The sequence below is a fragment of the Trichechus manatus genome, unplaced genomic scaffold (assembly GCF_000243295.1).
Source record: "Trichechus manatus latirostris isolate Lorelei unplaced genomic scaffold, TriManLat1.0 scaffold00015, whole genome shotgun sequence".
Classification (NCBI taxonomy): domain Eukaryota; kingdom Metazoa; phylum Chordata; class Mammalia; order Sirenia; family Trichechidae; genus Trichechus; species Trichechus manatus.
The window spans coordinates 5,047,174-5,061,943 of NW_004443951.1; the positions used below are offsets into that span (position 1 = coordinate 5,047,174).

General features: G+C 37.9%; 1 protein-coding gene across 4 annotated transcripts in view; it reads left to right on the forward strand.

The window, feature by feature from the left end:
- FAF1 (Fas associated factor 1) overlaps positions 1-14,770 on the forward strand; it is a 573,118-nt gene that overhangs the window by 239,511 nt on the left and 318,837 nt on the right. For all 4 annotated transcript variants that reach the window (XM_023727090.1, XM_023727089.1, XM_023727088.1 and 1 more), the window contains exons 5-6: positions 711-802; positions 9,620-9,711. In XM_023727090.1, coding sequence (XP_023582858.1) covers positions 711-802; positions 9,620-9,711 — 184 coding nt within the window. The remainder of the gene's footprint in view (positions 1-710; positions 803-9,619; positions 9,712-14,770) is intronic.

Below are 14,770 nucleotides of genomic sequence, written 5' to 3' on the forward strand. Positions count from 1 at the left end.
AGAATCGATTCGACAGGAATGGGTTTGGTTTTTGGCTAGGTTATATACATTGGCTTTATTTTTCATCTGTATTATTTCGTCCTCGAACCCTGATCAGGTATCAGTTGCCAACAAGTCAATTCCAACTCATGGTGACCCAATGTGTTGCAGAGTAGAACTGCGCTCCATAGAGTTTCTAAGGCTGTGACCTTTTGGAAGCAGATCTCCAGGCCTTTCTTCCAAGCCTTGTACCTTAGAGGTAGATAAGATAGGCAACATTATTCCTCATTTTATAGATGTAGAAACTAAGAATAAGCAAGTTATTTGGTTTTTTCAAGGTAAGACTTCAACCCAGATCTTCATTCCCAAATCTGATTTCTCTATGCTATAATGCCTCAGGTTTTATACTTTACCTACTGTTCCTACCATACGCTGAGCACATAGTAGATATTGAAATAGGCTGTCTCTGTTCAACCCCCCAGTCACTGATATCTGTTTCTTTGAGAAAGTTGTGCAGTTAATAATTAACTAGTTTTGAGTTCTTCAAAGGGGCAACATGTTGTTTGATCAAGGAGATTTGAAGTTTGGACTACTGAAATTTTTCTTTTTCATTCATCAGACAAATGTCATTGATTGCACTGTATGCCAAATATTAACACTAGCCATGGATATGGACAAATGTTGATTGTGTTATTGAGTTAGTAATATTCGATCTCTTCTTATTTATACAGGAGAGATTAAACAGATTCTAGAAAACGAACTTCAGATACCTGTGTCTAAAATGCTGTTAAAAGGCTGGAAGACTGGAGATGTGGAAGACAGTGTGAGTTTCTCAATTGCCTAGAAATAAAAGAAAATTAAGTGTTGTTATTAACTAAATGATATATAAAAATTGGTTTTAGTTAATGTTGTTACATATGACAGAAGTGTGATTTGGTGATAGCAATTTAGTTTAAAATAAGTTTTTCAAGCTAAAGCATTTTTATAGTAAACAAACAACTGCTTTAAATGAGGTAGGCAGGTAAATGAAAACCCTATTTGGCATGTTTTTCACATTTCAGACTATTTTATAGGAGTTAGTTTTGCACTCTTTTTTGAGAGCTTCTACTTTTTTTTCAAACCTTGTAGGGTGTCAGTGAGTGCCTGGGAGTAACAATTTACCGAACAATTACTTACTGGCCTGAAAGAAGTCATTCACAGTGTGTACATTTATGCCAAGTATTAATTATGGAACAAAGATTATAATAGGAAAAATTTTAAAACTTGGAAAATATAATTGGTAAGAATATTTCTTTGCTTACTTGGTTAACAGCAGGTGCTATGAATTGTATCTTAATGAATGCATTGTATTTTAACAGTTTACACAGTGCTGCAGTTTTAAGATAGTAGTTGCTATTCTCAGGGACTCATAGCAGCCTCAGGTATGAAATATATCACCCATTTTTTTAGTGTTGTACAGAGAGGGGAAGGAGGAAAAGAAATGAGTTAACTCTAAAGTTTTAAATGTTTGAGGTGGAAATAATTATCGAATCTTTTCTCTCTAGTTTCTGAGTCAGTATTTCCATAGCCAGGCATACATTTAGAATCTTCAATTTTTGGTTCAGTTCTTCTTGTGAATGACTTCTGGTAGATATTGTGCTTATAAGTACTTACATGTGAGTTCATTTGATCCATGAGTATCTTAATATTTATAGGAATTTGAAATTGACAAGATATTTACAAATTTAGATAGAAATTAATGATGTGATATATTAGAGGCCAGCAAACTTTTTCTGTACAGGGCCAGGTAGTAAATATTTTTGGCTTTGTGGGCCATGTAGTTTCTGTTGCAACTACTCAACTCTACTGTTGTATGAAAGCAGACATAGACAATATGTGAAAGAATGAGCGTGACTATGTTCCAATAAAACTTTATTTATGAACATTGAGATTTGAATTTTATGTAATTTCATGTATCATAAAATATTCTTCTTTTGCTTTTTAAAATAATTTTAAAATGTGAAAACCATTCTTAACTTACAGGCCGTACAAAAATAGGTGGCAGACTGGATTTGTCCCATGGACTATAGTTTGCTGACCCTTGGTGCTGTGTGACTGTTCTAATTGATGCATAGATTAAAAAAAAAAAAAAGATGCAGATTGAGTAAATCAACAACCTTGACAGAAATAAAACACCATAAGAAATTAGCTTACATAGCTGTTGTCATGGTTTGAATTATGTCCACCAAAAAATGTGTGTATCAAATTGGCTGGGCCATGATTTCCAGAATTGTGTGGTTGGCTTCCATTTTGTTATTGTAATTTTATGTTAAAAAGGATTAGGTGGGACCCTTACCCAGGTCATATCCCCAGTCCAATGTAAAGGGAGTTTCCCTAGGGTGTGGCCTGCACCACCTTTTCTCTCTCAAGAGATAAAAGGAAAGGGAAGCATGCAGAGAATTGGGGACCTCATACCATCAAGACAGCAGTGCCGGGAGCAGAGCGTGTCCTTTGGACCAGGGTCCCTGCGTCAAGAAGCTCCTAGTCCTGGGGAACATTAATGAGAGAGAAAGCCTTCCCCTGGAGCTGATGCCCTGAATTTGGACTTTTAGCCTACTTGATTGTGAAGAAATAAATTTCTCTTTGTTAAAGCCATCCACTTGTGGTATTTCTGTTATAGCAGCACTAGATGACTAAGACAGCTGTATTATTTATTTATTAATTTATTGAGAAACTTGTGGGTATGAATTAGTCTTGCATGGCATCTTCAGTAGTTTGCAAAGAGAAAGGTGAACATTTTGAGAAAGTTCTTGAAGCTATGTATTCTAATATTTGAACATAGTCTTTATTACAATAAAGTTGTTTATATCTACGTACTCTCTCCTTTGGGTGATTTTTGCTATTCCTATGCCAGCAATATTCTTATTGCTCCCAAATGTACATATTTTCAGCCCTGATATCTTTGAATTACAAATCCAAATTACTAATTGACTTCTGTACTTGCGTGCTTTATTGGCACCTCAAACTTAACATGTCTAAAGTAGAATTTTTTATTTTTCCTCCTTTGCCATTTCTCTGCCAGTCTTCCCCAATAAATGGTAGCACTGTACAGACATTGCTAAAGCCAAAATGTTGACATCAATTCACACAAGACCCATTTCTCACAACACCCAATCTTTTGGTAAATCCTATCTTCAAAATATATCTAAACTATGGCCACTTTTCAGTATTTTTATTGCAGCTGCCTTAGGCCATTATTATCTCTTGCCTGGACAAATGTGATAGCTTCCTCATTGTTTTCCCTGCTTCCTTTCTTGGGGTTTCCATTTCATTTTCCTTCCAACCAGCTGCCAGAGTGACTTTAAAAAACAAAAATTGAATTATATTGCCTGTTTTTTTTTTTTGCTTTGCATTTTGAATAAAATTCAAACTACTTATCAGTGTTTACAAGACATTGTATTATTTACCCCCTTCTCATCTCTACAGAGGCATACTACGTGGTTTAAAATCAGGAAATGTGTGCGTCAGGGTTGTAGCCTTTCATCACACTTATTCAGTCTGTATGCTGAGCAAATAATTAAAGAAGTTGGACTATATGAAGAAGAATTTGGCATCAGAATTGGAGGAAGACTCAGTAACAACCTGCGATATGCAGATGATACAACCTTGCTTGCTGAAAGTGAAGAGGACGTGAAGCACTTACTCATGAAGATCACAGACTGCAGCCTTCAGTATGGATTACACCTCAGTATAGAGAAAACAAAAATCCTCACAACTGGACCGATAAGTGATAAACGGAGAAAAGATTGAAGTTATCATTTTACTTGGATCCACAATCAACACCTATCGAAGCAGCAATAAAAAGATAAACGATGTTTCGTACTGGGCAAATCTGCTGCAAAAGACCTCTTTAAAGTGTTAAAAACCAAAGATGTCACTTTGAGGACTAAGGTGTGCCTGACTCAATTGCCTTATACACACGTGAATGCCGGACGATGAATAAGGAAGACCAAAGAAGAATTGATGCCTTTGAATTATGGTGTTGGCAAAGAATATTGAATGTACCATGGACTGCCAGAAGAGCGAATAAATCTGTCTTAGAAGAAGTGCAGCCAAAGTGCTCCTTAGAAGCAAGGATGGCAAGACTTCATCTTGTGTACTTTGGACATGTTATCAGGAGGGACAAGTCCTTGAAAAGGGACATCATAGTTGGTAATGTAGAGGGTCAGCAAAAAAGAGGAAGACCCTCAATGAGATGGATTGACACAGTGACTGCAACAATGGTCTCAAACATAGCAACGATTGTGAGGATGGCGCAGGACCAGGGAGTGTTTTGTTTGGTTGTACATGGGGTCACTGTGAGTTGGAATTGACTCGACACACCAAACAACAATAACAACATCTCTGCAATCTCATCTTGACCCTTTCTTGCCCTCACTTTCTATGTTCCAGCCATAGAAACCCCATTGTAATTCTTCAGACAGGCTCAAGTTCTTTACATTTTTTCTGACAGATACTGTTCAACTGCCTGGAATCCTTTACCCACATTTCTTTACATGGGTGGCTCTTTTTCATCCTTTAAGTCTCGCCTTCAGTGTTACCTTCTCTAACAGGCCTCCCATCCCAGATTTCTCCATCATAGTACCGTTAGTGGAGGTACTGTATCTGTCCCTTTCATCATTGTATATTCAATGCCTGATGTAATAGATATCAAATGTTCATGGAAGGAATGCATGACAAAACAACTTAAAGAGTATCCATTTTATTTAATCATGCCATTTGTGGTTTGAGGGGAAAATCTTTGGCCAGTGGCACTGCAAAATTAACTTGATGAAATGATAAGACTAAGCATTGTTGGGGGAAAAAACAACAAATAATCCACAAAGTAAAATAATGATAGCTAAATATAACTTTCCTGTGTGTGTGTGTGTTTTGTTTGCTTGCATTTTAACTCTGCAGAGGTAACACAATTCAGTTTCAAAAAGAACTTCACATATTTTACATACAGTTACAGGATTTCAGAATCTCCTGGTAGATTGTGAAGTTATGGGTAATTTCTAATACAGTGTTTTTCAAACCATGGGTCACAAACCATTAGTGGGTTGTGAAGTTAATTGAGTGGATTATGTTGTTGTTAGGTGCTGTTGAGTAGATTCTGACTCATAGCGACCCCATGCACACCAGAACGAAACATTGTCTGGTCCTGCGCCATCCTCACAATTATTGCTATGCTTGAGCCCATTGTTGCAGCCGCTGTGTCAGTCCATCTCGTTGAGGGTCTTCCTCTTTTTCTCTGACCCTCTACCAAGCAGGATGTCCTTCTCCAGGGACTGATCCCTTCTGATAACATGTCCAAAGTATGTAAGACATCGTCTCACTATCCTTGCTTCTAAGGAGCATTCTGGTTGTACTTCTTCCAAGACAGATTTGTTCATTCTTTTGGCAGTCCGTGGTATAGTCTATATTCTTCACCAACACCACAATTCAAAGGCATCAATTCTTCTTCAGTCTTCCTTATTTCATTGTCCAGCTTTCACATGCATATGAGGCGATTGAAAACACCATGGCTTGAGGCAGGGGCACCTTAGTCCTCAAGGTGACATCTTTGCTTTTCAACACTTTAAAGAGGTCTTTTGCAGCAGATTGAGTGGGTTATAGCCAGCATTGAAAAAAGAAATAGAACAGAAATGTTAGAATGTATTGCAAGTAGTAAGGGTATTTCTTACTACCTAGCTCATAACTAATATGAGTCAAGAGTAGGCTGCACTGCCCTTGGAGTAAGACTGTGCACTTAGTAAGATGAGCTCTTTCCTGGAGGGGTCAATAATGAGTTTCTCATGTTCCATGTTTGGGTAAGATTACCCTTCTGCAGTCTTCCTTGCCTACATCTACAGGCTTAAGAGGAATTCTTAGATAACCACTCCTCCCTACTTTCCAGCACTCTCAGCCTTGCCATTATTATTTGCTTTGATTCAACCAGGACTAATTTCATTGCACCTTTTCACATTGTTTCTGTCAGTCACTGCAAGAAGTCCAAGATTCCCAGCTCACCCCTCCATCAAATCTTCATAGTCTCTATACAGCCCACATTTCTGTCTCTATCCTTTTCCCTCAGCAATGCCTTGAAATCTTCTGCTGTGCCCTCTGGAACTAATTCATCATTAGCAAAATTCCCTCTATTGTCAACCTTTTCCCTGTACATTCTCTTCACCTTCTTGCTCTAGCTGAAACCTCTCTTACCTGAGGACATTGTTTCTCTGCAGCCTTTTCAGTATTATTTTTTCTGCGGTAGCCTTTATATCACTGAATTAAGTGGTAAGATAGGTGTCGTTATTGCTTCTCATTTCCACTTCCAGACCATCCTCTATCTCTCTTCCTAAAAACTCTCGGCTTCGATTTTTATGGCAAAAGATTATATCATCCACTACCCCTACATATTGTAGTCATCTACCCTTGCCATGTCACTCGCTTCATTTCCTGAGGATTTTAATTTTTAGTTTATAATTTCTGTCTGCACATACTTCTGCCTTCTTAATTTTAATATCTTTGTAAATGATTCTTCCAACACCCTGCTCTCATTTCCTTGAACTTCTCCCCTCCAAAGATCTTTTTCTCCTTCCTGTTCAGCCATATCTTCCCATAATCTTATCATTTATTAATAAGGACAGTAACTCCAAAATCTCATTTTCAAGCTTCCCATTTTCTTATCACCAACTATTATCTTTTTAGCTTATTTCGTTTAGTGTCCTAATTCCAACAATCTTTCAACTCGACTCTGACCTCCAGTCCATCGTTTCTATCACCTTTTCATGATCATTATCTCTTTCATGTCCTCTCTTCCTTCTTTTCACTGGGTTAAATTTCATGGTCAATCATTATAGTCACTTTGCTGCATATAACCTCAGCTCTGTTGTTCCCCACCTGCTTAAGTGTCCCTGCTTAACAAAAGCCCTACCCTAGTTAAAATCCAGCTTGCTCTCTATTTTGTTTGCTTCGCAGCTAAATGTGGCTGGAGACAAAATCATGCTGATAAGTGTTTCGTTAAATTTATGACCATGATCCCCTGAGAACCCCTTAATGTTGCTAGGCAATCATAGTATATTAACTGGAATCTCTTAAATGATAATTTTTATACTTATTGTCTCCTCACACCTTTAGCATGCTTCTCCCCCATTTTCACTCTTGGCTGATGACTTTGCTTCCTGTCTCACTGACAAAATAAAGGCAATCAGAATAGAATTTTAACAAGCTCCCAACTCGATGTCTGTCTGCTTACCTGCATCTTACCCACATACTATCTTTACTTGGCTTCTAGTCTAGATGACCCATCCAGGCTCCTGTCTAGGGTTAAGCCCCCATTTTTTTCTTTGGATTATGTTTACATTCCGTCTGGCCTATTCAAGGACTTCACTTTAGTTCTTCCCTCTCTCCGGCATCTTCAAATTTTTTTCCTCTGGAAGATTGTTACCGTTAACATTTAAACACCCTGTTATTTCTTCCATTTCTAAAAAAATTTTTTTCTCTGGATCTCACCTCCCCATCCACCAATGGCACCATTTCTTTACTGTCCTTGACAACAAAAGTTCCCCAGAACAGTTGTTTATATTTATTTATGTTTATTGTTTATATTCAGTTCCTCCCATTTTCTCTTGAGCCCAGTCCAAGCAGAAAACTCCTCCACTGTTTTGCTCTTGTCAAGATCGACAACCCCATCACTTAATTCAATGTGATTGTATCCAGTTTCATTACTTTTAAGTGCCATTTATATACATTCTCAGTTTCAGATCTCAAGTTTATATCTCCACCCTAGACTGGTTTCCTGCATTTTAGATTTTGGTATGTCCAGCTGCTGAATTATCTTTTCTATTTTAATGTCTAATAGACATTTCAAACCTGACATGCCCAATGTGGAAGTCCTCATCTGCAGTCTTTCTTATTTCTGTTGATAGTAACTTCATCTTTCCAGTTGTTCAGTCCAAAATCTTTAGGGCCATTATTGACACCTTTCTGTCATACTCCATATTCAGTTTGTCAGGAAGTCCTTTTGATTCTATCTTCAAAATATATCCAGAATCCAACTTCATTGTACCACCTCTACTACCATCATACTGGCTTAAGCCACCACCAGCCCTATCTTAGTTTATTTCATTAGCCTTCTTTGTGCTTCTGCCCTCCTTTGTCAACACTTTCCCCATCCATTTCCAACACAGCTGCTATCATGACTTTTTTGGAAACATGAGTCCAATCATGTCTCTCCTCCAGTAGCTTCCCATCTCATTTAGAGTAAAAGTGAAAGCTCTTACATTAGCATAAATGGCTCAACGTATTTCCTTCCCCCACCATCACTGTTTCCTCTTTGTATTTGCTTGGCTCCAGTTACATTGCATTCCTTATTATTTCTTAAGAGTTTTGTATTGTCTGTTTTCTCTGCCTGAAATATTCTTAGTTTGTTTCCTCACTAACTTCAAGTCTTTGCTCAAATGTTACATTGTCCAAGTGAGACCCACCTGCCCATGTCACCTAATTTAAAACTACAAAGTTGCCCAACCTCATATTTTTCATCCCCTTTCTCTGATCTATGTGTAGTCATCGAAATTGTCACCTTCTAATACCCCTGGTGGCACAGTGGTTTAGAGCTCAGCTGCTAACCAAAAAGTTGGCAGTTCGAATCCACCAGCCGCTCCTTGGAAACCCTATGAGGCAGTTCTACCCTGTCCAGTAGGGTTATTGTGAGTTGGAATTGACTTGATGGCAAAGGGTTTGGTTTGGTTTGAATACCCTGCTATATAAAGCAGTTGCTGTCAAATTGATTCTGACTCATGATGACCCTACTATATAATTTAGCTGTTTTTCTTTATTCCTACTAAAATGCAAGCTTCATAAGATCAGAGATTTTTGCCAGTTTTGTTCACTGCTTTATCGTCAGTGCCAAGAATAGCGCCTGGCACAAAGTAAGTAGCTCAATAAATAATGAATATGTGTGTCCTGGGTTACAATGTAAAATGTATTTATTAATGTATGTTGCTGTCAAAAAAAAAATTGAAGTACGCTAGCATGTCTTCACCATCAAGTTGGGAGTTTGAAAATTTATATAGGAGTTTTGTGGCAAAGAAATTTACTGAAATTTTCTGTGGTTGTCAAGCCACTGGATAAGATGTAGCCCAAGATTAGATTATTCACCCCAGACTGATGGCTTTAACAAAAAGATCTCTGGAGTAAGAGCTAAGAAACATAGGTAGCACTAGAGACCTTGCCCAAGTTACTTTACTTCTCAGGCTGCAGCTCCTCATCTATAAAATCATTGGTGTGAAATGTTCTTGATGATCCTTTTTGAGTCTAATGTTCTGTGAAAATCTTCATTGCTAATTTTTGCTATAATGACCCTGGAATAAGTTGCATATGAAAAAATTAATCAATCTCAACTATGTTCTTATCTGTTTCTATCTCTTCATGAGTAAAAAATTTGTATTTTAACATTCAGATTTATGCTAATTTATAATATATATTGAGGAAACAAGGTTATTTGGATTCAATAGATCTTCTGTATTACCCTATCTAGGAAATTGTCAAAAAATAAAGTCAAACTAAGAAGTTGTCAGTTTTGTGAGAACTATAGAAAAAATAATGCACAGTCAACATTCAATTTTTCTTTCTTTTTCAGATGGTCTTAAAATCTCTACACTTGCCAAAAAACAACAGTCTTTATGTCCTTACACCAGACTTGCCACCACCTTCATCATCTAGTCATGCTGGGTAAGGTGTTTGCTTTTCCTGTGAATCTGAAATGAAAGTTTGATCATTAAATTGCTTTAAACTATATAGACATCAAAATCAAAATCTTATTGAAGCTTTAACTTACCAACAACTATTAAATATACGGGTACAGGTGGCTTAATGAAGGTTCTGGCAACGTCCGCCACATGTCAACTGTATGCACGTATGTGGTTCCACAAGGGTATCCCCATTGGAGAACGGGAGCTAGCGGGCTACTTGGCTAAGTAGGGAGATCCAGTCTGTTTTCATTAACTCTCCTGGTCTCGCATCCGCCCTGGCCCTGGGGTGATAGAGGGAGGGGGTCCGGTGCCCGTCAGAGGCTGCCGGTTCGCCAAGCTCGCCTGAGACCGCGCAAATGCCACCGAAGCCACTGAAGGGAATGCCCTGCCGAGGCCGCTGCCCCCCTTGGTCCGGGCGCCCTGCACGTGATACCCGTGCAGAGGCCGCGGCTCCTCCCGCGGTGGCGGCTGCCCCTGGCTGGGGCAGATGGGACTGGAAGAGTTTAAAGTCCATTAGGGGAGATGGGGAAGGCAGGCAGGGAGGAAGGAAGGAAGGGAGCTGGAGGTATGCCGGGCGGGCAGTCAGGCTGGTGGGATTTAGGCGCAGCTCGGGGAGACCGGATGGCGACCACGGAGGACCAGTGGCACTGGAGCCAAAGTTTTTGTGTAGTTCTTCAGCGTAGCAGAGGCAGTGCAGGTCCCGGCCCCAGTGGTGACCATCCTGCGCGTTTCTCTCCTGTACGTAATGTGGTGTTCCCACAGCGTCCAAATCACATTGTCCTATTTCATAGAACCTATGGTGGACGAAATGCATAGCTGCATATCAGTTTTCAAACTGTTTGGTTTGGGTGGTTTATTTGATTTTAGTGGTGAAATCGCCTTTCCAAAGGAAATCTTTAGCAAAACCTCAGTATGTAAAAAATAATCAATAATGGAACTTCTCTGATTGAAGGGGAAGGACTAGAACTTGAAGGGAGGGGAAAAACTAAATGGAACTCCAACCCCTTCCTGGCTGAAAGAGGCATACGTGTGAGGAAAGTTCATTGGGATCTGTAGAATAAAGTCTGAAAAACCCTGGTAGTAAATTTTGTATTAAGATACTATTTTTGGAATTGGGGATCTCATTCCATTTTCAGTTTTTACAGTGAATTTCACTGCATTTATAAAACAATCAAATAATTTTAATGTTTAATTATAAACCAAGCTTTTTATTCCTAGGTGAAGCAAACAGACCTGTAGTGAATGATTGTGCTAATGATAGAGAAATAATTTTTGTGAATAATCTTTTCACATAGTATTGTTACAGAACTGTGTATTTTAGATTGTCTATAGATTTTCACAGGTCCCTTGGTGGTATAAGCAGCTTGTGATCAGCTGCTAACGTAAAGATTGGGCATTCGAACCTACCAGTGGGATCGAGAAGAAAGGCCTGGCAATTTGCTTTTGTAGATTACGGCCAAGAAAACCCTATGGAGCAGTTCTACTCTGTAACACATGGGGTCACCATGACTTGAAATCGACTCAACAATTTTTTTTTTTTTTTAAAGATTTTCAGTTTTTATACACTTTTATTTCTTTAATGTAACTTAGTGGTTTTTTTTTTTAAGGGAATGTGGTAAATCTATCATGTAAAAGACATGTGTCCCTAAACTTTGACTGTTGCCAAACGTTTTCTTCACCACCTGCTGAATAGCTTCATTATTAAACAGATAGTAGCAAAAAAGAAAATTAATTTTGGCTTTACCAAAGTAGAAATTGCTCAACTGGTAAGGCTGATATAATTATATTTCATAATTCCGTTAATAGTTTAAGTTAAGAATTTGAAGATTTCTTAGGTTGCTTTTTATCTTCTGTGTTCAGATCATATGTTAATAGGCAGTGGAATTTGCACAATTACGCCACAGCCAAACAGTACTTGTAGTCCTCGTGCTTATCGTAATGTTGATATAAACCTCAGATGAGATTTTAAGTTAAAGAGTTATGGATCTGGTGCTGTATCTAGTCGGGTAGAACATTATCTTGTAGGTTAGTTAACAAAGTATAATCACAGGCATTCAAGATGTAATCCACATAATTAAAAGCAGACAGGAGACATCAGTGGTTATAATCCATTGCTTTCCAGTAGCATGATTAAATAGATTTATCAAAATGTCTTCCTGGGCTAATGGAAATGTTCTTCATTGCCATGTGGCTGAGCTTAGTTTGATTGCCAATCTTTCAGTTCCTTGGAAAGCAGGGGCCTACGATGCTGCTGAAACGCAGTGTTTCTTGGAGAATGAGTACTTCGTATGGCACTAAAGTAGTCTTCTCTGGTTGTCTTTATGGATTTTTACCAACTTGTAGTGATGCTATTTTCTGTATTGGAACAATAAGAAAGAAAGAAAGAAATATTCAAAGCCAAACAAAAGACATCGAGCACAGAATATTTAGGTGGTGGGAGAGATGGCATATAGAGGCTCCTGCTAATGTGAAAGTCATAAATTAATACACATTTTATTATAACCTAACTAAAACGCAAAGGTTTATTCCTTATAATGTGTTTGTCTAATGTATCTTTCTTTAAAACTAGAGATTATTTTTATTTTTTTAAAGACTCAGGCCACTTTTTTTTTTATTGTTGTAGTTTAAGTTTACAATCAAGTTACTCTGTCTTACAAAAATTTATGTGTACATTGTTATGTGACCCTAATTGCTCTACCTATACTTTGACAGCACACTCCTCCTTTACACCCCGGATTTCCCATGTCCATTCAACCAGCTCCTGACCCTCTCTGCCTTCTCATCTTACCTTCAGACAGGAGCTGCCGATTTAGTCTCATGTATCTACTTGAGCTAAGAAGTACACTCTTCACAAGTATTGTTTTATGTCCCATAGTCCGGTCTAATCTTTGTCTGAAAAGTTGACCTCGGGAATTGGTTTAGTGCTGGGTTGACAGAGTCCGGGGGCCATGCTTTCCATGGTTCCTCCAGTCTCAGTCAGACTGTTAAGTCTGGTGTTTTTACTAGAATTTGAGTTCTGTACCCAACTTTTCTCCTGCTCCATCAGGGACTCTCTGTTGTGTTCCCTGTCAGAGTGGTCATTAGTGAGATTATATTTATTTTTATTTTTTTGTGATATATCTTAAATGTTTTTCTCTTAAGTGAGTTCAGGGGATGTAGGAAGATGGAGGGGAGTTGGAGAATAAAACTGCCTTTTAGTTGTAGTGCTGCTGAACTCCACCATTTCAACTCTAGTGCAATGACAAACATTAGGTTCTTTCTTTGTAAACTTTCAGCTTTCTTTAAAGGGAGTAGATAACATTGGAATTATAGTATCACTCCTAAAGAAAATTTATACATAACCAAGTCAAGAAGGTAATATGATTATAATACATCTTCTCAGACAGAAGACATCAGGGTATATTGAGAAAAATCCTGAATTCCTATCCCAGCTTTAGATTTTTCATTTATAAAATGGAAAGTATTGTTTTCAGCTGCCAGAATGGTTTTAAAAAATTCAATAAGTGATACATTATATGTGAAAGCACAAACTGCAAAGCATAATAATTAAAATTATTTATGCTAATAAATATCAACGATGACACTTTTCATTCAAATCTCCCTTGATTCTTATAACAACTCTGTAAGGACACAGGAAGATTTTGATACTTCCGTTTTGCAGATGTGGAAACTGAGGTGTTTAAAAAAGTTGTGTGGGTTGTTGAAGGTCAACAGTAAGTACTTCTTACTCTGAGGATTGTGCTCCATCTACCCCAGCTCTTAGTTTCTTAACATAAATATACAAAGCTTTATTTAAAGAATCCTTTTTTGGAGGCTGTTCTTTAAAATGAGAATTTTTTTAAATTTTATGTTTTGTTATTATATACTCTAAAGGGCATTTACATACTTTATTTCACTTACTGTAATTCTTCTCAAGAATATTCATGAACTTTCAGTGTATGAATTTATTCTTAGGTACAGTACATTATTAATCATTTAGTAAAATATAGACATAAAATAAAATGTTCTTAAATAACTTACTGACAAACCATTTTATTTTCCAGGTTTGGTGAGTGTTCACGCTGATAGAGAACTGTATCTCAAACCATTTCCTATTAAAAAGAAATATTAACTGAATTTTACTGCCACTAGGGGGTGCCTGGTAATTGAGTCTTGCTTTGTATTTACAGTTACTTTCTGGGGGGGCGGAAAACAAGATACAAGCTAAAGCTAAGAGCAGCAAAATTACCTGATGAGCCCTTATAACTGAATTATATTTCGAATGATTTTTATTGTAAAGTAAATTATGTTTTTCAGGAAATAGAATATAAGCTTTCTGAGAATTTAAGAACAGACTTTTTATGCATAGTCTTTATAACAGTTGAAAAGCTTTTTTTTTTTTAATTGTACTTTAGGTGAAGGCTTACAGAACAAATAGTTTCTCATGAGACAGTAATGCACATATTGTTTTATGACATTGGTTAACAACCCCACAACATGTCAACCCTCTAACTTCTCAACCTTTTTTTACGGTGAAAATACGCATAGCCAAAGATACACCATTTCAAAAATTTCTACATGCACAGTTCAGTGACATTGACTACACACTTCCAATTGTGCTGCTATTCTCACTTAAGATGAAGGCTTATAGAACACAATAGTTTCTCACTTAACAGTTACTACACATCTTGCCGTATGACAATGGTTAACAATCTCACAACACATCAACAATATCCTTACTCAACCTTGGGTTACCTATCACCAGCTTCCTAGTCCCCGTCTGCCTTCTGGCCCTTGTCACTGGACTACTGTACCTCATTAGTCCCATTTAGTTTTATGGGGCTGTCCACTCCCAGGCTGAACGGTGAACCTCAGAGATAACTTCACCACTGAGCTAAAAGGGTGTCTGGGGTCCATACTCTCGGGGTTTCTCCAGTCTCCTTTAGGCCAGTAAATCTGGTCTCTTTTTTTGTGAGATAGAATTATGTTCTACATCCTTCTCCAGCTCTGTCCAGAACCCTCTGTTGTGATCCTGGTCAGAGCAGTCAGTGGTGGTAGCC